The sequence below is a fragment of the Echiichthys vipera genome (genome assembly GCF_963691815.1).
Source record: "Echiichthys vipera genome assembly, chromosome: 14".
NCBI lineage: Eukaryota > Metazoa > Chordata > Actinopteri > Perciformes > Trachinidae > Echiichthys > Echiichthys vipera.
In genome coordinates, this window is record NC_139839.1 from 25,239,133 (window position 1) to 25,260,682 (window position 21,550).

Below are 21,550 nucleotides of genomic sequence, written 5' to 3' on the forward strand. Positions count from 1 at the left end.
AGAAATTATACTCAGGTGGCTTCCCCATAGACTGAGATGACCTCAGGTGCTTGTCATAAAACCTCTCCCCTGTTCACAATGCCTTCTGCATTGTATACAACGAGCAAGGTTTGTAAAACAGCTCTATCAGCTGACTGGAACTTCATCTGACACGCTCAACTCACCGGGAGCTGAGGTTTGCAACTGAAATCAAAATCAACAAAACCCAAACAGAAAAAAAAGGAAAACAGCTATGAGGTTTTGGAGGAGGGTGAAACCCTGCGGCCTCACCCTTGAATCTGCAGCTTGGCAGTGGACCAGTTCAGCTTACTCTGATCACCATCGTCAAAAGGACTCGACACAAACTTTTAAAAAACATCAGGACGTCAGTCCTAAAAACACATTCACATATCACACACACTTATCTTGGTTGTCTCCCCCACCTCCTCCTTTGTGATTCTTTCATTTGATACTGAAATATTGAACAGATATTTGGACGTTTCTTTTTTCTATTCATCGTGACCCTCAATTCTCTTCTATCTCTGTCTTCATCCTTTCCTTCTTTCCTCTTCTTTTTCCTTTTAGCCCACCTTTTGTGGGTTGGTAGCGCGCACGCCCTGCTCGTAAGTGATCCGCTGGCTGATCAGATACTGCGCTGCTTGCGTAGCGGCTGGCGACCCTGTTATGGTAACTTTACGGTTCCGAGTACCAGGAATGAACTCTCCCTTTTTGGAGATCTGGATGCGGGCTCCTGTTAGCTCCTGGTACTCTACCAGCGTTTTCCCTCCTTTCCCCAAAATGGCACCAACCAGATTCTCGGGCACAGCAATCTCAACCACGTCCTTGGCCCCATCTGCCAGCTTCTCGGTTGCCAATAGGGAGGAGGCCATCAGTGGGGATGAAGCATTTAGGTAACCATTGGAAGCCCCTGTAGCAGCTGCTAGAGAACCCAGGGAGAACCCCCCGAGGCCTGCAGCTGGGTGGCCAGCACTGCCGGAGGCATCGCTAGCGTAGGAGGCCAGTAGGTTAGCTGCAGCAGCAGCAGCCGGGTTAGCACTAGCTGCTACGGCAGCAAGGACCCCAGAAGCAGCTGCGGGGTTGAGGCCCAGACCTAGGGTGTTAGTGTTGTAGCCGTAGCTGGCCAGCGTGTTGAGGGCTGAGGTGATGGCCAGCAGATCATTGCCAGAGAAGCTGGACATGGTGGCAGGGAAGGCACCCATTCCTGTCAACCCGGCCTGGCCTAAAAGGCTGGAGGCAGTGGCGGCTGCTGCGGCTGCATTGGGCAGCACCTCGGCCGTATTAGCGTAGGGGGAGCCGGTGGGGTTGGAGTTGGCCACTGGGCCGGAGACGTTGGAATAGCTGATGTTGAGGCAGCTGCTGCTCTGAGGGTCCTCCTGGATCTTCTGGACTATGATTTCCACAGCCTTGCGGTTCTGTTCAGGCTCCCCACTGATGGTTACCACCCGCTCCTGCAGATTGATGCCCTCTGGCTTCTGGGAGAGCTGCACCCAAGCCCCTGACTGCTCCATCACTGCTTTTACTGTGGCTCCGCCCTTGCCAATGATCAGCCCAGCTGTGCTATTGGGCACGATCAATTTGGCCTGTAGAGGAATAGAAAGATTGAAGTAGCACTAAAAGGTAACACGGAAAAGATTTAACAGCATATGTGGTTGACAGAAAGGGAGGGATACTTCTCACTGAGTCACAGTACTATACCAGCCCCGCTTTACTCAGCGATTTGTTAATCCCAGGGGTTTAGGCTGCAGCTGCCACACAGCTCTGTCTTGCTATGAAAGACTGTAGGTAAAAATAACCCCATACTCTCACATTTTCCTGACCTACCAGACTGTGGGTCATGGCCCATTGAACAAGTAAGACGGTGACTAATAAACAAGGTGTCCTGAAAGTGAACTGTTTCTACCACATAGTGACCACACCTCATGACCTTACTGACTGTACTGTAGCTCACCTGTTTGACGCGGTCCGGGTTGACAGTGGTCTGTGGCTGCAGTATGCTGACTGGTTCAGGTTTCTGGGCGCTCTGGGGCATCTCCCGGACTTTCTCTGCAATGAAGTTGTGGACACCATTGAGGGCTTCGACTGTACCCTGTATCAGACACACACGTTCTGTTGTTCCTGTTATAAGAAAGGTAGAAGAAGACAAAGACAAGTGATCAGTTACTGTAACAGGCTATGAATGGGTACTTGGCCAGCAGATTTTGAGGGATTTGCTGCTAAAATCTACATTTCTATTAAGATGTCTTGGCAATGAAAAAATGTTCCTTGACATTCCACAAAGAGACCCAATTACTAGGCTATTCCTAGCTTCCTCCATTTACACAATCAACAGAGAAACAGCTGAAAGACAGAACCGTGCTTGGTTAGTGAGCCACAGGGGGGGGAGTAAGATTCCTCCTCAATGATGTAACTCTTTCAGGGTTTAATATTGAGTCCGTCCTTGCCTTGCAGCTCTAATAGACTAAACACACACTTGTTCCTCCTCTAGGCTTTTTTCTACACCCACATTGACGACCCAACTGGCATTCCGTTGCCATGGTAAAGGGGCCAAGCCATAGAAACAGGTGATGCAACAGCAAGTCCTTTATGCTTGCTCGCAGGACTCTGCCTTTTGTATCAACCTTCCTGCCTTGCTCTCTTAAATATTTGACTGTTCTTTGGTTGAAGTGAATAGGAAACTTGTCCTGATTTTATCAGATGCCTTAACAGACGGCATTAATCTGAATAAGGCAAATATTTTAGTGAAAGTGTCCCCATTAATTGAGTCAGATTTGTAATGGGAAGACAATAAGCTGATAAGGAGATCTTGAGGCGATCTTGAGGTGTCTGAGAGGCGCTGCTCTACTTCATTGTTGGCATATGCATTTCTAATTCAACTGAATCTCAAATTACAAGACTTTGTGACACACACATCTGAACCGACCCTCCGAGAAATTTATCAGGACTCAGGAAATGCTCAAATGAATCCAGGGACATTAATCAAAGTCCAACCCCATTGGCATTAAGCCATAGCCATGTCTAATAATGTGTGCAAATAATCAATAGGTCAGTTCAAGCATGTCAGGAAACCTCTTATTGGGCACAATGGAGGAAAGGACACCTGACCTGCAATTGACCTTATTGCCAAAGTTTCCTGGTTAAGTTCTCGGCAAAATGCATGAAGAACATTAAAAAATCACAGTTCAAGATACAGGTTCTGCACATTTAACCTAATTCTGATTGTCACCTTTTTATTAAAAGTGACCAAAATAAGCCAAACTGCAAATGTGCTGAAAGACAAACAAGCAGGTCATAAATCTCTTGGAACTTCCAACAGAAGCAGAGTTGGTGTTTCTGTGCTGTACCTGCCCCTCATTCTTGAAGTGACAGAGTGACAGACGGAAGCTTTCCAGTACAGGCACTTGACCTGTTATAGAGTTTCATGTCAGCACATGCATCCATCATCATACAATATTATTACTAAAATGTACAAAATCCAGTTGGAGGTAGTGGTAAAAGGATATTATTTCTTGTGTATGAAATGCTCTTGTTTATGAAGCCAGGACACAAACAGCAGGCACAAAATATAAAATAAAGAATTTGGAGGTTGGCATGGATGTATGCAAAACCTAATTACACTGGAGGTGGACATAAAAAACATGGGTTTGCAGACAGTTATTTTACCTTATTCTGATTTATTGGAATAAACTTAGACTGTGCAATTGCTCGCCCGTCCCCAACGCATCAAATTATAAACTAGGCCATCCTGAGTGACACAACACGTCCTTAGAAGACATGGAGCCTTGTGCAATCATTGCTTTTTCTCAACATTCATCACTGGGTGAGGAGATCCCTCTACTTTGCTTGGTTACCGCTACACCTTTCGTCTTAGATAAGACACCATAAAGAGGACATGAAACTATCTGAATGTTCAATTTTTATTATCAACACTTCCTAAATTGCTTGCATCAGCTTTTGCCTTCTGTCTCTCCTTGAGGGTGACAAATTTCATAATAAAAGCTCTGGGCTTTGAATTGCAGTGAGAGTTGGCTCGTCCTCTTGTTGGCAGGAGGGGAGAGAAATATGTCAGCGCCCCTGAGAGCACACATCTCAGTCTTCAGTTTTTCCCAAGACACCAGTGACTATCTTGATCCTGATGTAAGAAATGTTCAGTTCTTCTGTCTTGTTGTTTAAGCTTTTCTGCGACGAGAACATGCCTCTGCCTTAGCTTGTCCAAATCATTTGTCTGATTTATTTATTTATGCAGACTGCTAGCATGTCACATAATATTATTACTGTCATCAGCAGAATTTTAAAGTAATTATTCACACTACAAATTGAGCTGAAATGTTTTAGTTGAAATCCCAGTGCTGAATATATTATCACATCATATTGTTGCCATATGGCTTTTCAAAAATGTAAACACTGATTTTACTTTATTTTATTTTGTCAAATCAAGTAAATCAGAAACAGTCTTTTGGACGACTTTGACATGACATGACACCTTGACCAGGTGACCAGAAGTCCACAACAATCAATGTTTGAAAAAAGACGGTAAACACACCATGCATACCATTAATGTGTTCTGCCATTTAGAGCAAAGAAATAAGCCATTCAATTATTAAATGTCATGTACTTGGTCCTAATATGCTATAAGACAGTCATGTAATGCTTTTAACCAGTAAATTGTTAATGTAGGCAGAAACGGGATACTGTAGGGCCTTTTGTATAATAAATAGTTTCATTTAGGACTGCAATGGTCTTGAACTGATGTCTCTGACGCATTAAAATGGGGATTTTTGAAGGAATTCTGACACAAAATGCAGTCTTCCACTGTAGGACTGCAATCGATCTAAGTTGCGATAACCTACATTTTTGTTATTATATGTCAACAAATCTCATGAAAAGACCAAATCCAACAGCCCCAAGTCCATTGGTTCTTTATAAATCTTTTAAAAAGGGGTCACAAATATACAGTATAGTTAATTTTTTTTAATGCTCAGTAATTTCCTTAAACAGCTGAGCAAAGATGACTCAAACAGGAGGGGATTTGCATTTGTTGGGGACTATTTTCAGCAGTGGATTAATATATATTTGGTGCTTTGGTGCTGGGGTATCAGGTTGGTGTATGTGGGATAATCTACAGTGTCTGTGTTCATGGTAATGGTATAATAGTGTGGCTCACTGGAGCGTTCTTAATCAACATTTCCTCATCAGTGGGTTTTTGTGATATCTTACAAAAACTTATGCACAACAATTTGTATGATATCTATGAGATATGACATTCTATTTAAGTTTAGGCAAGACTGGCGTCCTGTCCAGGGTGGACCCCGCCTCACGCCTGATGTCAGCTGGGATCGGCTCCAGCCCCCCCACGACCCGAGAGGGACAATCGGTTGAAGATGAATGAATGAACAAAAGTTGACGGTATAGGACTTTGTTAAGATTAGATTAAAGGTTGTGCATTGGCTTAATACTTTACAAATAGTGGTCCTCCGGGTCAAAGTCCTGTGTTTTGGGACCCATCCACCACCCTGACCTCCTCCCTACACGGATTTTAGGGCTCTTATACTACATCACTTGATTCCCTTCTTTGCCCCAGACATAATTTCTACAGTAATAAATACGTGGATTACTACGGAAGCCCTAAAGGATCATACAGACATTTTATTTCCTCTGTTTTCCTGTGATAACAAGATCATTTTCCTCTATTTTCTCGTGATGACGAGATAATTAATTGGAGATCTCAAGAAAACAAAGCGTTAACGTAGTCTATTAAATAATTTCAGGAAACATCATTCAGTGAAGCGGTGTCAGAGGAGCAGGAGAATATGGATCACCATCACACATCTCTTCAGTCACGGCCTGACACATGAAACAGCTTTATGCCTTTCTATTACAGATAATGTTCACATTAGTGTGCGTCATCTAAGAAGACGGTTAGGAAGGCTTCAGTTTTTTTTTGTTTGTTTTTTTAAAGATTATTTATGGCAGTTTTTCCAGACTTTTTATGACAGAGGACAGATATGAAATGGGGTGAGAGAGAGGGGGGAGACATGCAGCAAAGGGTTGAAGGTTAGAGTTGAACCCCCTGCCCTTTGTTGTATGTATGTATGTCCGTAGTTTACATACTAATTACAGTGCATTACTTTTCATAGGACTATGTACGAACATTGAATAAGGACAGCCTGTCTTAGTTTTTGGACAACATTGGAACTCTATGTCACAGATGAAGCAGATATTTCAGGCTTTGGTATACACACAATACATGCTGGTAGGAAAGAAGCATAGTTGATTTGGGTCTTTACCTGGGATTTGTTGACAATAAGAAAAATAGAGAAAATAATTCAACTTCTCCATTAGCAAACATTCAAACCCTTAAAAAAGACTATTATGTATGAATCAGAAATACATATTAGAAACATAAATCAAATATTTAAAAAAAATCAAATGGCTTGGGGCAGGATTGGAAGCAGACAACTAAAATGTGGTGCAAGTGCAAAACAGCTGGTGGTCATGTGACGCTGTAAACCAATTATATGTGAGCAAGTTCGGCTCCATGCTAACTGTAACTAACAGATGACAACCTTAGCACACTAAAATTAATACTGTACTGTTGAAGGATTCCATATACAGCGATGTACAACGTAAAAGGAGGAGCTACACAAAGCTAACAAAATGAATACAAATTGTTGAGGGTGTTTCTGAAACAAACAATGAGAGAAACGATTGGAACGTTTTTTTCTTTGACTTGCTAACGGTGAACCTCTCCAATTCGACATTGACTGTAATGTTCCAAAGTCCCGGTTTTTGATGCCAAGAAGAAAATGTCTGGTAACATAGTAACTTAGTGGGCAAGAAAAGAGGAGCAGAAGATGTTTTTTTCTACCTTTGACTCCTCAACTGCCCCTGCCTTACTTATTTCCTTATTAAATCACAGCTGGCAAATGGTTAGCAATTTAATTGTGTAGGCTATCATTTGAAAACTTCTAAAAGTGGCTAGCATAGCAATTACCAAAATATCCTTTAAGTAATGAACATCTCCACCAATCTATTGGCTAGCATAGCTGCTCAACAGTGACCATTAGCAGCTATGCTAGCCACTAGATTGGGAGGGGTGATTTAGTATTGCATTCCCATAAAGTTTTAGGAATTTAAAGAGACAACATTTTAAAAAAGAATGGTTGAGGCTTAGATATCCTGACTTTTAGTCTTTAGTATGGAGTCAAGCTGTAACAACGCAGGGTTCTGTATTTCCCATAATGCAACTTGGTAGTGTCTTTCATGAGACCCATGCCCATATATATATTTCTGAAGGTCCCATGTTGTAAAACGTGAGCTTGCCATGTATTTTGGATTATGAAGCAGGTGGAAGTGCTATGTAAATACTGTAAGAGTATCAGAATGAGAAATGCCCACAGTCTGTATTCAGAAACTGTGCCTGTAAACGTGCTGTCAGGACTTTGTGATATATCACAACTATAATATATTTACTGTGGGTAGAAAGTGCTGCTATCGTCATTCCCCCCCAACACTGACCAATCAGAGCAGACTGGGCTTTTTTTTTAAAAAGACAGGCGCTAAAACAGAGTTTTTCAGACAGAGGGTGAATCCAGATATATTCAGACAGGATGAAAAAAATAATGTGTTTTTGAACATTAGTATGAACCTTAAATTGAGCATAATATGGGACCTTTAAAACTCCAAACCTCCAGTTTGTAAAGCAGGTTTTCGGTTTAAAATGTATAGTCTATGACGAAGAGTATATTAGCCTGATTACATCATACACTATTTAAACAGTCTGAGCGCTACTCCTTGTGACGAGTAAACTGACCTCCACGTGTAAAATGGAGTGCCCTTTTAATCGACTGACCTTTGCCGATCACAAAAAAATTGCAGCAGCTGTTTGGTTGTTGTGGGGACACATCTGATATTGTGCTTGTAGGTCAGGCAAACAGAGAGTCTTGCTGTCCAATACAACATCAGCCCCTTAAAGCAGAACCATACTTCAGGATACTACAATGTAACAGCTTTTCTTGGTGGAAGTTGGTCACTAGGAAGAGCTGTTGTTCACCATAGGCTCAGACATGAATCTGGATTTTAAAAAAGGCTGCAGATTCCATTGGTTTGAAATCACTGCCCATGATGTCATCACAGACAGAAGTGATAGTGTCCTATAGGGAGCGTTAGTGAGTACAGTATACATACTGCGTATGGAGATACAGTTGGAAAAACAAAAACCTGTGCTTCTGCTGTAGATTCTTTATCTGCTACTTTTTTAAAGGAAACACCTCCCATTATACTCTTTGGAATAGGGTACAGTATGAACAGTATGAGGTCACATATTGTGACTGATATTTTAATGATCACATAATGGAAAACATACTCCCAGTGTTTCTATGACATCACAACAGCCTGTTCGTGCTGTGCAAAGTAACTCAATACATGTACTTGGCCAGAGGCCAACTGCACCAAGCTAAGGGGTTGAAGTTTTGTTTCTAAGTTTGTGTTCAAATCGTGAACTCCCACGGCTCTCTCAGCAGCTGCTTAAATATGCGGATGTGTGTAAGTAGGTGTGAGTAGGTGTGTGTATGTGCTGAATGCGCGGTACGAGTGGGTGAATGCACTGCATGCTACATTTATAAGGGCTCTAGTAATACAGCCAAGGAACGCTTCATATGGGTTCAAACCAATGAATTAAAACAATAACCGTCATTGAACATGTGTGAGAAGCATGCAAACTAAATTTTAAGTGAAGTATGATGTCATCGTATCTGGCCTGAACTCTTCCAACAACCAGAAACCAAATCTGACAGAAACAGTGAGCGGGGAGGAGGAAAGAGGAAACTTGGCGTGTGTTGGAGCAGCTTGACTACAGCTGGGAGAGGGGTCATGTCCACAGAGAGAGATTGAAACAGGCTATTTCTGGGCCTGCCCCCCTGTCCCCTCACTCAAATACAATCATGCATCATCCACACCCTTCACTATCTCTGCTCATCCATCTCAGTCCGCCACAGCAGGGACCAGTTGTACAGTTCCCATCAAGACCTTTGAATTCACGCTCTCGGGTCTTACATTAACGGATGGGAGATGTGAGGTGGGTGTGAGTTTCAGACTGAGCCATCACAGAAAGGATTGCAGGAGAAAATGGCTGCATCAGTTGTTGTCCCTTGATTTCTCTAGTGTGCGATTGTGCTGTAGTTGGAGCGTGCTCAGGCTGCCGCAGGATGAGAGGTGAGGGCGTGAACTGTTTGTAATGACATTAGCCCGTATTGCAGCTGATTCAACGATGAAGTAGGTAAAACAGATGTAGCTGATACATTTGATATGCCGAATTACTCGCCTCTTAAATTCAAGACATGATTTTCTAATAACATCTATATGTTGCCGATACAAACTTCACCAAGTTGCCCGTACTTAATGCAGCTAGAGTTTTTTAAAGCTTTAGCGTCGAATGACTTCTCAGAAAGCAGCACTCTCAGCTATTGTGCAGTGTACAGTAGCAGTCGTTTCATTTTACTTGTGTGGGCCAGAACAACCACCCAATCAAATCCTTGCCAGCACCCTCTCCCTGAACTCCTCTTCTCACTCATCACGATAATGAGTAGGGGGATGGGCAGAGCAGGTGGTGGCCTATCACACCCACAACCCAATGAGAGAAATAAGGATACATATAACTCCTTGTTCATGTGCCAATATGGTAGCCATACTCCATTCCCCTAAACATAGTTGCCCTCGTATGTGGGAAAGCCGTACCCTCTGAACTCAAGCTAAACTGATATATCGTTATACTATCGGTGGCTATCGGCCTATCACAGGAATATCATATCTATAGGTATCAGCGTATATGTTTTCCAATACGCACTAATATGTAAACCTTTTTCGCAGATCATGAGGTGAGATTTAGGTGTCACACAGCTACGTTCTATTCAAATTGATTTAAATGTTAAACATCGGACTGATACTGAACATAAAGTGCTTAGTTTTTTGCAAAATTGGTGCACAATCCAAAAGGGAAAGGTCTATTTTCCTTCCAGCTCAAACATTTTACTATATCAGCTGTTATATCCATAACTGGAGAATTTTCCCCCTATAAAAGCGGTATCAGAATCTGCCTTAAAAACCCCACTCGGTCAAGCCCTTCTCTGAACAAGCATCCTTTCATTACGGCTAGCAGAAACATGGTGGAAGAAAAAGTACAGAAAAATATTTGCTAGCACATCCTTCTTTTCCTCTCCCCCAGTGCTCAGTGATTCTTTGCCATGATTCTGTCAGTCCAATATATCACATGTAACTCCCAACAGATCAGGTCCAATTCAAACCAGGCTGTGCATTTTTTCTGTAGTGTAAGATTTTGTGCTCCTTAATCTAAGGACTCAACTGAAATTGCAGAGGTCACAGGACAGAATCAATAATGAAGGAAGCCATTATGATGCAAAATTGAGTTCTGGGGAACAATCTTTCTCAGCCTTTGCTGTTTTATAGTGGTAGTTGCTTAAGGCAAAGAACTGTCTGTGAACCCCATAATTTAAAAAGGTATAGTATTTCTCACATGCTGCTGATATTTCATAGGTCATGTGCACCGCTACCAATTTCCTAAGGTAATTATTAGTTGTACTCACTAAAATGTATTCTACTAGACAGGGATTATTGCATCAGTTATCACAGGAAACATCTGGACCTAATAAGCAGCGAGGCGCTCAGCACCTGTTATTTTTCAGCAGGTTGAAGCCTCCTCTGAGGCATGAAGGACAAACACCCAGACTCCTCTCCGACTCAGACGGATAAGATGGTTCAGCTATGACCTCCACGTGATAGGGGTCACTAAGCTACACGAGCATCCTTCTCCTGTTGCCATTTTTGAGTGAGACTGTCCAGCACGATGAATGCTTCCTATGTACGCTGTGTCCTCTGCGGCACGACATTTGTGCTCATGTTTTGTTTGGGGTTTTTTTTTTTTTGGGGGGGGGGGGGGGGGGGGGGGGGTAGAAAAGTGAGTGAATGCACCAACATGAAACCTTCCATACTGTAAAAACAAGCAAGCCCTGCAATGAAGGGTGCAACCTGCTAGCCGAGCAACTTCATTTAAACTGCAGACTTAAATGTTACGTCTGACAGCTTTAACATCTACATGCATGTTTAGTCTCTCAAGGATAGGAAGGATAATCAAGTTCAAAGTGTTTATGATTGGCTTGTGATTCAAAATGGATTGCAATTACTCATGGGAAGCCAAATGAAGAGGACATATCAAATGCTCTCTTGCACCAGAGCATCACTCCTTCAGCTGGGTAATGAGTCCAACCAGTCCTCTCATATAGAGAAGCTTTTATGCTCATCGATTTTAATTACTGAGCGTTTATTCTTACCTGGGTAGAAGTCTTTGGATTTGGACAGCTTAATGGTGGCACCCGTCTCTTTCTGCAGTTGTACGATGGTCTGGCCTCCTTTGCCAATTATAGAGCCGGCTGCATAGCTGGGGATCAGCACCTTCAGGAAGTACTCACCCTCCTCTGGGGGGGGAGACACACAAAGTGGGAAAGGGTCACATCTTGTAAAGTAGCTGTGCACATCATCATATACACCCTACTGGTGTCCAACCCCCAAAACCCTGACAAAGCAAAAAATCACAATGGGGACACATAGCTTTGACATATATGGGGAAAGGCAATGATATAATGTGTGTATTCCTCTGGTGAAGGGATGGTTTCTGGAAGAAGCCTTTTGAGTTCTTTGTATCTTTCAGTGTATGCACATTTTATCAGAGACTGTGACATGTTCTGTGTCCTGTCCCAGATTTCTTGCAGAGTAAATGATGACCTCCTTTCCAGTTTGCAGAGGTCTAATTTTAACTGTTTTCAAGGAGTTTTAGAAAACCTCTCACTAAACACAAAGCCAGGTCCAGAGTTATTAATCACTCTCACACATGAATAAAAGGAATGTAGATTTACCAGTCCGGTCTGACTGCAAAACACAGCCTTTATATCCTAAGAAAGAACGTTCCACACAGAGGACTAAGTGCGAACACATGATGTCATTATCCATGCAGTTCATGAACGCCAACACAGACAGATCCTTCGTAATTAACAGACGTGAGAAAAACATATGGGAACCAATCCCAGAGATTTGTTCAAAGAGTACACTGCCAAGATGGTCTAAATCTCCTCCATTTTGGAAGGGGCTTTCTGTGGCTTACTGTGGCTTGTAGCCGTCAGTGATTGACACCCGGTCAGTTTGAAGAATTTGCAGGGAAACGTGTTCCTTCTTATTCAGTTGGGAAAGTCCCTTTTCCTTCAGTGCTAATTAAGAATTAATCAGCACCAAAGTGAGCAAAGTGTCTGTCCAAGAAAACCCTCATCACATTGAGTGTGCTAATCTAGTAAAAAGAAATCAAACCCATATTGAGCCTGGACCTGAATGTAATTAAATAACCTGCCAACAATATATCAGAAATATCATATTTATTGATGTGGGGCGGCAGTGATTCCCCACTAAATTCTAAATATAATATATCGATGACATCATGGTAAACACTTGGTACAGGTGCATTCTTAGCACTGGTACAGATGATCTCCTCTGCATGCTGATTTCGATGCAATGACGTCATGTTCGATCCTTTCAGCTGCCTCAAAGGTGACGTCACTGGAGCGGACAGAGATGTAAAGGGGCACTGTCCATCTTTGGTCGGACGAGATTTCTTATACATAGATATCTATACGTGTCAGGGGCAGTATGATACAGATTCCCGATCGCAGATGCTTAAGTCTTTCACCATGTCACTGCATGGTATGCTTTGTGGAGGGGATCGAATGTGGGGGCTTGACCGGCATGGTTTGGGAGGAAAGACGGATGGATGGAGGTGGACCGCCCTGCACTGAGACCAACCTGTTGCCTCAGTAATGCACTCATTAGATTCAGATGTGAATGAACATGGCACTGTGACATTAAGGAATTTCACAGCCTACAAGAAGCTCTTCTCCTCCTTATTGCATTAATATGCCCCTCATGTTCCATTCAGACACCGGCTTGTTTTCCTGCACATCACCCGTAATCAATGGCTCTCACAAATAAGCAGACAATGGCATGATCGTTAATGGGATTTCATTTTGATTTAGATTGATAAGCCATAGTTGTGGAACATATCACACATACATTTACCTTAAAGCACAGACATGAAATGAACATTTACATCACCATCTAAAGTCAGGTGCTGGTCAATATGTCATTTTTCTGAGAACATCCTAAAAAAGGAAATAAGAGATAAACCTATACACAGATCACACGACCAGCTTTGTTCATCCCTGGACATTGTCTGATCTTTATATTTTATGCTTTATTGCAGTCAGCTCTCTGCTTTTCTCACAACGAAGAACAATAAAATGACCTTGGTGAAAAAATAAAGATCATGCATGTCTGCCACGGTCGCCGTAAAGCTTTTGAGCCCTTACTCCTGTCGCAAGATATCTAGTAACGTAGCCAAAGACTTTAATTTGAATGACGCTGATTGCAGAATCCAAACATCCAAAGACCTGTTGTTGACAGACAAGCCAAAACCCACTGCGTAACTTTCTACTCATCTTCAACCAGAGTAAACGTAGCAGGGGAGGAAGCCACTAAGATTCCCTCCGTCGCCCTCACAGCCACGTTTGCTGTCACTAGTCAATAATTAATTCTGTCCTAGTGTCTGAGATCACAGTAACAGGTTTTAATGGCGTCATGTGGTAGAGTAAACATGGCAATCTGTTGCTGCAATCCGCCAGGGAACGGGAGCAGTGGGGCACATTGGGAAGCTGAGCCAGTAGGGTATTAGTTCAAACCCCTGCCTCCAATACTGGAAGGATGGCTTGGAGAAGAGACACGGACGCTGAGCCAAATGTGTTTAGTTAAGTCACTCTAGGGGGGTGGGTCAGGAGGAAATGCCTTGTGACCATCCTCCCTCCTTCTCACTACCCCTCCAAGTACCCATTCTGCATTTCAATGGACTAACCTGCTACTGACAGGCAGCAAGGACGATGGAACAAAAATTAGCAATAATGGACAAATGAGCCTTAGGTGTATGAAATAGTCTAGCATGATGGATAAATTCAACAAGTCAGACAAAAAGAGTTTGAGGCTTACCCATTCTGAGATCTACTGCTTCTCAAGTCCTCTGTCAGATCGCCATCAATGCCGGGGCACAATCTCTAAAGGGGATCTGAACATTAGCCTAGGCATAGGTGCAATGGTAGTGTTGAGGAATGCGGCCAGTCGACTTTTTTCACCGAGGTCTAATTCATCAGTGGGTGCAGAAAAAGAGATTTCACCGCAGCATCCGAGCCATGCCTGCAGCTGGCCAGAGCCTCAATTGTCTGAGAAAATGCTAATGCAGGCTCTCAGTGTTTTCAGTGAAAGACGGCACGCATTGTTCAAGCCTGCATCGGTTTGAAGGGGGGGGGGTCTTCCCTGCCGCATCACCCTTTTCACTGCTCTCATCCATATTCATCGAGTGGCCTGTCCGTCTGCAGCAGCACGCAGGACTGACACCTCGCTCGGCCAATGGGTAGCCTCCTACCTCCAGCACGTCATGTCCCCACCCCCCTGATGCCGGTCCCAAAAAATTGAATTTTCTCCTCTACTCCGCCTCTTTTGACGCAGCACTATAAAGTATGGCAGTCCATTCACTTACTTTCTTTAGTGGAAAGTGACAAAGGTGAAGTGGCTTGGGGAGCGGGCTTCAGCGGTGAATGGAGAAGCATGTAGATTGACCTTCAACAGTGGCTGAAGAGGTGTACGGATAACATAAGCAGATGATGAAGGAGATGGAGGAGGAGTGATCTCAGACAGCGTGCCTTACGCCACCCACCCTTCTTTCCTCCTTTCCCCCACCCCCAATCCCTTAGACGGCCATGTTTGAGAGGGCGGAGGGGCTCATCAACCATTGCAAATGGCAGTGCCGCAGAATGGTGGAGGGGGGTGATGAAGCCAATCACTACGCCTATAAATCTTACGGCGAGAGGTATCTTAAGTGACTGAATGTGTGTAAAAACGGCAATATGCCTGTGTGTCAGTGTCTGTGTGTCGACATGGGGGGGGGGGGGGGGGGGGGGTCCAGCTTCAGTTAATAGTGCTCTTCAGGGAACCTGTAAAAAGGGAACCCTTTTTTTCCTGGCTGCTGATTAGTTTCATCCGCAAATCAAACCCTAACGTTGTGGCCCGTTTGGCTTTGGAGCAAATGGCTTCCAGAAAATTCTACCAGTCTCATTCACTGAGAGATGCTCTGGTATATAGACACAGCCTCCCTGTAGACTCCACTCCCTCTCACGGTCTATCTATCTCTCCTTTTCTCTCCGCTTTGCTCTGTCTTCATTTCTATCGCTCTCCCTCATTCTCTCTTTCACTGCCACCTGGCAAATTCACAGTCCGCGCACGTCAAATCGCTCTGCAAGGGCACCTGTGTCCTTCCCACCAAAAAATAAAAAAATACAGCTCACATTCCTGTGCCAACCTTTCCATTAGCAACATTACGAGATCATACCTAATCCCTCAGCCACACAATCTTTTGGAAGGTGCATGCTTGCCAGCAACATGGGCACTGAGTATGGGTAATTAGAGAGAGGAATGAATGAAAGATGTTCATTTGGAGGAGAGAAGGGCAATGCTGATAAAAGAGGAGTCATTTCCCTCATTCAGTGTCCACGGCTTTTAATGCACAACGAGGAGCTCAGCTTTGAAAGAGCACGGGCTTTCTTCTCTTTGTTGTAACTGCCAGTCACGTTAATGATCAGTTCGGTAGGAATAATGTGATCAATATCAGACATAGTCGAGGGGTTGGTGATTACAGGGACGGCTGAGGATTATCAGGCTGCCTACCACTATTACCAGAACGGCTGTGGATTTACAATGTTACATGTAATGCATGTAGACCCCGTGAAATGGAAGGTGATGCTAAACACATTACAAAAAGCACACTGTGATAAGATATATGGATACATAAATAAATAGATAAATGATCTCAATGTGCATTTCATGTGAACATATGCAGAGAGCTCTGGTTCCTGGGCTCAGCCTGCAGTGCTGTGGTCCAAATTTGCCTCAGATCCTTCTCCATTCTGACATTTCACCTCTGTAAATCTCATTTTGGTGAGCTAATGCATATGCAAACACCTTAGAGACAATGCTACGCTGACTTGTACATTTATTTTAGAATCAAACGCCTTAAATACATGTATAGTGATTTTGGAAAGGATAAAGGTCCTGTAGACTGATGCTGCTTGGCTCAACTGTTCAGGTCAAACTATACACTAAATAAATTGTACAGGTGAGAAATATAATTTTAGTAATAAACCAGTGGTTCTTAAATCAGTTGAGCCCTATGGGTTTCTTAAGTATGTATTGTCATTACTGCACTGAGACGTTATGGGACAGTAAGGCAGCATTAAAAAAACAAACTAAGCAGTAGGGCCGCACCACATTAGGAAAATATGCGATATCGTTGAACATCGCGATTATGATATTGCTCGTGATAAATAAAACAGATATTAAAGTGGAGTTCTGCTGCTTTCAGTATACTTTGAAGATACAACCAATGACTTGAAATGATTTTATTGAACAAATTGAATATTGAAGTGAAAACAAAAGGCACCATTGAAAAAGAATAGTAGTTAGATTTTAAAGTGCAGCTTTCAACAGATACTCTCTCTAATTGCTCTCCTTCCAAATGTGTTTGTTGCACAAGTTGATATCGTGATGATGATTAAATAAATGTTTATATATATATACATTTATTTTGCAGCCCAAAGTACAAACTAAATATCACATTACAAATGATGAACATGAATCTTAACAATTATTCTAAAATATTCATCACAAGTTGTTGTGGTGACAAAAAAGTATATTGCATAGCACATACTTTATTATAAGTATTATAGAGCCACGTGCCCACCTTTTTCTATAACGCACAAAATAAAATAAAAAACCAGGCAGCCTGTTTAGAGTTCGACCGTCATCAGGACACGATTCATTGCGGTGCAGCAGGGCAGAGACACAGAACATGGAGGCAGGCTGATAAAATGGTGTGTGAAACCATTATAGAAATGACAGCAGTGAGAAGTCAGAGCTGTCTTTGTGAATTAGGTATTTTTAGTATTTATTAAGGTTTTCCAAGCGCAATTTCACACCGTCTAGCCGCTCATATCAGCTGGATATTGGATGGGGAGATCATGGGGAAGTCTCTGTACTACATCTGAATGGTGAAAAGTATCCTAGAAGCAAGGACACTATGTGACTTCTCTGTTCCACCATGGTTTTAGATATGTGGGCTGAATCTGCTCTAAAATACTGTATGGTGGCACGAGGGTCCTTATGTGCCCTACTTGAATTACATTTCTGAGGTGCAGTGAAGACGGGGTCGTGCTGTAAGCCATAGGATATAATGCTGCTGTCATCAAATGGTGGGGTGTCTGGGACACAATGACAGACAAAGCAAAAGGCAAATTTCAGCAACATATGGTGAAGAGACTGCCGGCTCTCCATGGACGTCCAATTAACATTAAGTTCTTGAATAAGTGCTCCCTTTGAGCTGCAGACCAGAACAATCACAAGCTGAAATAAGATGTACAAGACGTACAGTAGCTGGCATACTGAATCAGCCGACATCTTACTGATGAGTAATAAAGCAACACACCTCCTTGTTGATTTGTTATTGGCTGTCACTATTTCTCCTCCAGAAAGAGAAATCTGGATCAATTAGCTAAAATGGTGCTGCAGTGTGTCTGCGGTCTTTAACCACAGCAAGTAGCTCTCACTGCACCCTGGTTTTCTGGGATGTGCTTGTTACATGTCCAGTCTGTTATTATCCTTGAATTTAAATGTGTGAAAACACCATGACAGGCTAACAAAAGTACCAAACAGATGCTGAGATTTGGCTTACCCCGCAACCTATAAATAACTTGACTTTAATAGGAATCTATGCTTCAAGTGGTAATGGGTGTACCCGACTATGAGTACAGGGCTGTATGATTTTCACTGGGTGGTTTTCCTGCTTAACTCACCTCAAGATATGCTTATGCTTAAAAAGGCACACTTAACTACTGAATGTGTTCATTTTAAATCTCCAAACCAGTATCATTTCAGCCCTGAAGCTGAACTGCTACAAAGTCAATGAAGCATCTCAAGTGAACACAAGAGCGCTGTTATTATCTTGTCAGTGTTCACAAATCAACACTGAACTGTCCAGGATCGCAGTTGGTCCCTTTAGAGCCACTGTCCACCTTGTCTTGAGGGTTATTAGGTCATTAAGACATTATAAAGTGAAGTGATGGTGTAACACAGAAGGGCCCTGTACCAACACTCAGGTGTTCCAATCTATAGGACCCAGAAAGGCAGGATGTTTGACTTCACTACTGATTTACAGGATGTCAGCACTACAAGAAACCGCACTGACATCTCTGTCATATCCTCTCTGCTTCCACTCCTGTTATCTGTCAACAAAGGCCTCCTCACATTGTGTTGCTCGGGGAAAAAACGCAGATTTATGTTTGTCTCTGCACAAGAAAGCATTAGGGAATCCCTGTCTGAGCCTACAACATAATAAACACTGATAAACAGAGGACCAGTGTGAATTCTTCTCTGTAATATTAAAACATCTTCACACAAATCACCACCTCTCCGATGGATGGAAGACTTCACAGCAGAACTCCAGATGTGGAGCAGAGGTGATTGGGTTCACATTCAAAGCTGACCTGTGGAGGCCACTCACTCAGGCCGCCTGCTCTCTCCCTGCTGGGATATGCAGTGCGAAGTAACAGCCATAAACCCAGACAGTGTTGCAGAGGGCCAGCTACACAGGTGCTGCATGTTAGAGCCTTACATGTCAGAGCCGTACATGCAGCCTGAACGCGCTTCTGTGCTGCAGACTTTCTGTGCATGCGGTGGGTGATATTGACGCCAGTGTCTGGCTGCTATACTTCCACCAGTGCATGCAGAGGATTCTACAACAACACGTTTGACTTCAAGTGGAGGAGACACGGCGGATGAGCTGTGTGTTTTGGTTATTGTGTATCTCTTACCGCCAGTGTTGGTGCGCTTGGTGCAGCCGGCCTCCTCCGCCGGAGTTTCCAGCGGTCGTTTGCGGGAGTCCGGGTTATCTGCCTCCATATGGGGCTGCTGCAGGCTGTGGAGGTTAAGGTTTGAGTATATCCCGTTATGCTCCACGGCGGCTCCGCCACCACCAGCCATCATCATCTTTTTCCCCGGGAGCTGTATATAAATTCGCGCTGTTCCCCCTCACACACACGGCGCCCTCACCACCACATAACCTGATAACGCGCACCGAGATACGAACGAAGTTTTGGGGGGCTCGAAACGCACTCAAATGGATCAAAATGTCAGACAACACCGGGATCGGGGTCTCCTCTTTCCGCTGCTCTGCCGCTCGTCCCTCACGGAGCTAAATATAAAAAGCCAGTGAGTGAAATGCGCTCATTTAACGCGCTCGCCGTCGCTCCGACAGCATGGTTCTTTGATTGTTGACGCGCAAAAACAACCCCGCGCCTTAAAATAAAGCAGCCCAACAGTGTGCGAGCCGACCAGCCGTTAAAACAAGTGCAACAGCTTCGCAGAGGTAATGCGCTGGAACATGTCTTTCTTAAGTCATCTTCACGTCTTGTTTCCTTCCGAAGTCCTCGGTGTGATAAGTGCAGCTGTTGTTATTGTTGCCTTTGTAGTGCGAGAGGGGAGACATGTAGTTGGAGCTCCAGAGAGGACTACAGTGCCACTGACCGGCCGAAAGAGAGGCCAGGCCAGCACACAGCCATCTGATGGGGAGCGACATGGGTAGGAGCCGCTGCTCTTTAAAAATGACTTTTATACTTTAGGCTGCCTAAATGGGTCTTACATTGATTTTTTTATTTTACTTTTATTTTGTTTGATTATTTCTGAACCTCCAACTAGAACACGCCTCACAAAATGAGAACAGTTTCTTGGTTATGTAATGCTATGCTCTGAAAAAATGTAATCTTGATAAGGAAAATAAATAGATAAAAATGGTGCACTTGTTTCCGGTTCCACTTATCCCTGGAATCCTCGAGAATCCGGAGACACGTTGGAGCAGGAACTTGTTAAAAGTGACAATGTGAAATTAGTTTTAGTTTAGTTTTTAGTTTTTTTTTCCGAACATGTGAAAGTAATAATAACATAAATAGAAATAAAAAAACGAAAAAAGTGAATGTTCCAGTTGTGTTGATCTTCTACATATATAGTAGCTGCAGTTATTATTGATGGAGGAGAAAAAAATGTTGTCTGGGTCTATATCATTTTCCACATCTTGTGTATTGTGATCGGTATAAATGATTTCAGTTCCTCCGGCGTAAAATCAGGGTCTTTGTCGGCAAATACACTCATCAAATAAGCCGTCGAGACAGGTTTTTTTTTGTGTATGAACTATTAACAGAGAAATACAGTAGAGTCAACAGTAATTAATGTAATGTAATGTGGCTGACACTGATTAGCTTGGGGCAGTACGGTGAAGGCATTCAAAGGTCTTTTTTAACCATTAATACTGCTCAGAATAACACCAAACCTCTGCAGTAGCATGAGAAGAGTCCCTACACAGAAAACAAAGCACCAATGGGCTCCTTCCTTTGGGATTGACTTTATTAATCCACTTGAATGGACTTTACTATGAGAGGAGCTGGTACAGGGGCCAGTAGGTAAGTCTTTAAAACACTCTTTTAATAAACTCTGGGTTCACTAACTACGTTGTTGGTGCTTTGTTTTCTGTGTAGGGACTCTTCTCATGCTGCTGCAGAGGTTTGCTGTTATTTTCAGCAGTATTAGTGGTTAAAAAAGACCTTTAAATGTCTTCACCGTACTGCCCCGAGCTAATCAGTGTTAGCCACATTACATTACATTAATTACTGGTAGCGACTGTCCAGATTTCTCTGTTTATAGTTCATACCTGAAAAAAACTGTCTCGATGGATTATTTGGTAAGTGTATTTGCCAAAAAAGACCCTGGGATGATTTTCAGCTGAATTTCACTTGAAGCTCTCATTCTCAGATGTTTGCCGTTTGGAGTGAGATATCTGTGTGTGTGTGTGTGTGTGTGTGTGTGTGTGTGTGTGTGTGTGTGTGTGTGTGTGTGTGTGTGTGTGTGTGTGTGTGTGTGTGTGTGTGTGTGTGTGTGTGTGTGTGTGTGTGTGTGTGTGTGTGTGTGTGTGTGTGTGTGTGTGTGTGTGTGTGTGTGTGTGTGTGTGTGTGTGTGTGTGTGTGTGTGTGTGTGTGTGTGTGTGTGTGTGTGTGTGTGTGTGTGTGTGTGTGTCATGGTTGTGTGATGTAATTGCTTGTTACCTTACAACCCAGATGATCATTGATATTTGTTCAGTTTCCTGCCATTTCTGATAAGCACTTTAGCCTCCTCAGGTGAGCCGTTAAGTTTTTTGAATATTTAACAGTTTGTATTCCAAGTGTTTTGAATTTTCCTCTGTTTCCTTAGTCAAATTAAACATGAAGTCAAATAAATGAGCCAACGAAACAACACAGTGACAGCACAGGTGAGAAATACCCAACAAAAGACAAACAACAACAGTGAGTGTAGAGAA

General features: G+C 43.1%; 1 protein-coding gene across 4 annotated transcripts; it reads right to left on the reverse strand.

The window, feature by feature from the left end:
• Positions 1-560: 560 nt before the first annotated feature.
• Positions 561-19,316, reverse strand: LOC310956541 (RNA-binding protein Nova-1-like; the record flags this gene model as incomplete). Of its 4 annotated transcripts, none has more annotated exons than XM_083926801.1 (4): positions 19,020-19,316; positions 11,343-11,486; positions 1,949-2,115; positions 561-1,580 (listed from the first exon to the last, which is right to left on the reverse strand). In XM_083926801.1, the coding sequence occupies exons 1-4, from the start codon at positions 19,192-19,194 to the stop codon at positions 561-563; spliced, it is 1,506 nt and encodes a 501-aa protein (XP_083782927.1). In that variant the 5' UTR covers positions 19,195-19,316. The 4 variants fall into 4 exon arrangements, with proteins under 4 accessions (XP_083782927.1, XP_083782926.1, XP_083782925.1 ...); XM_083926800.1 differs by having other exon boundaries at positions 561-1,610; positions 1,925-2,115; XM_083926799.1 differs by having other exon boundaries at positions 561-1,601; positions 1,904-2,115.
• Between the last annotated feature and the right edge of the window lie 2,234 nt (positions 19,317-21,550).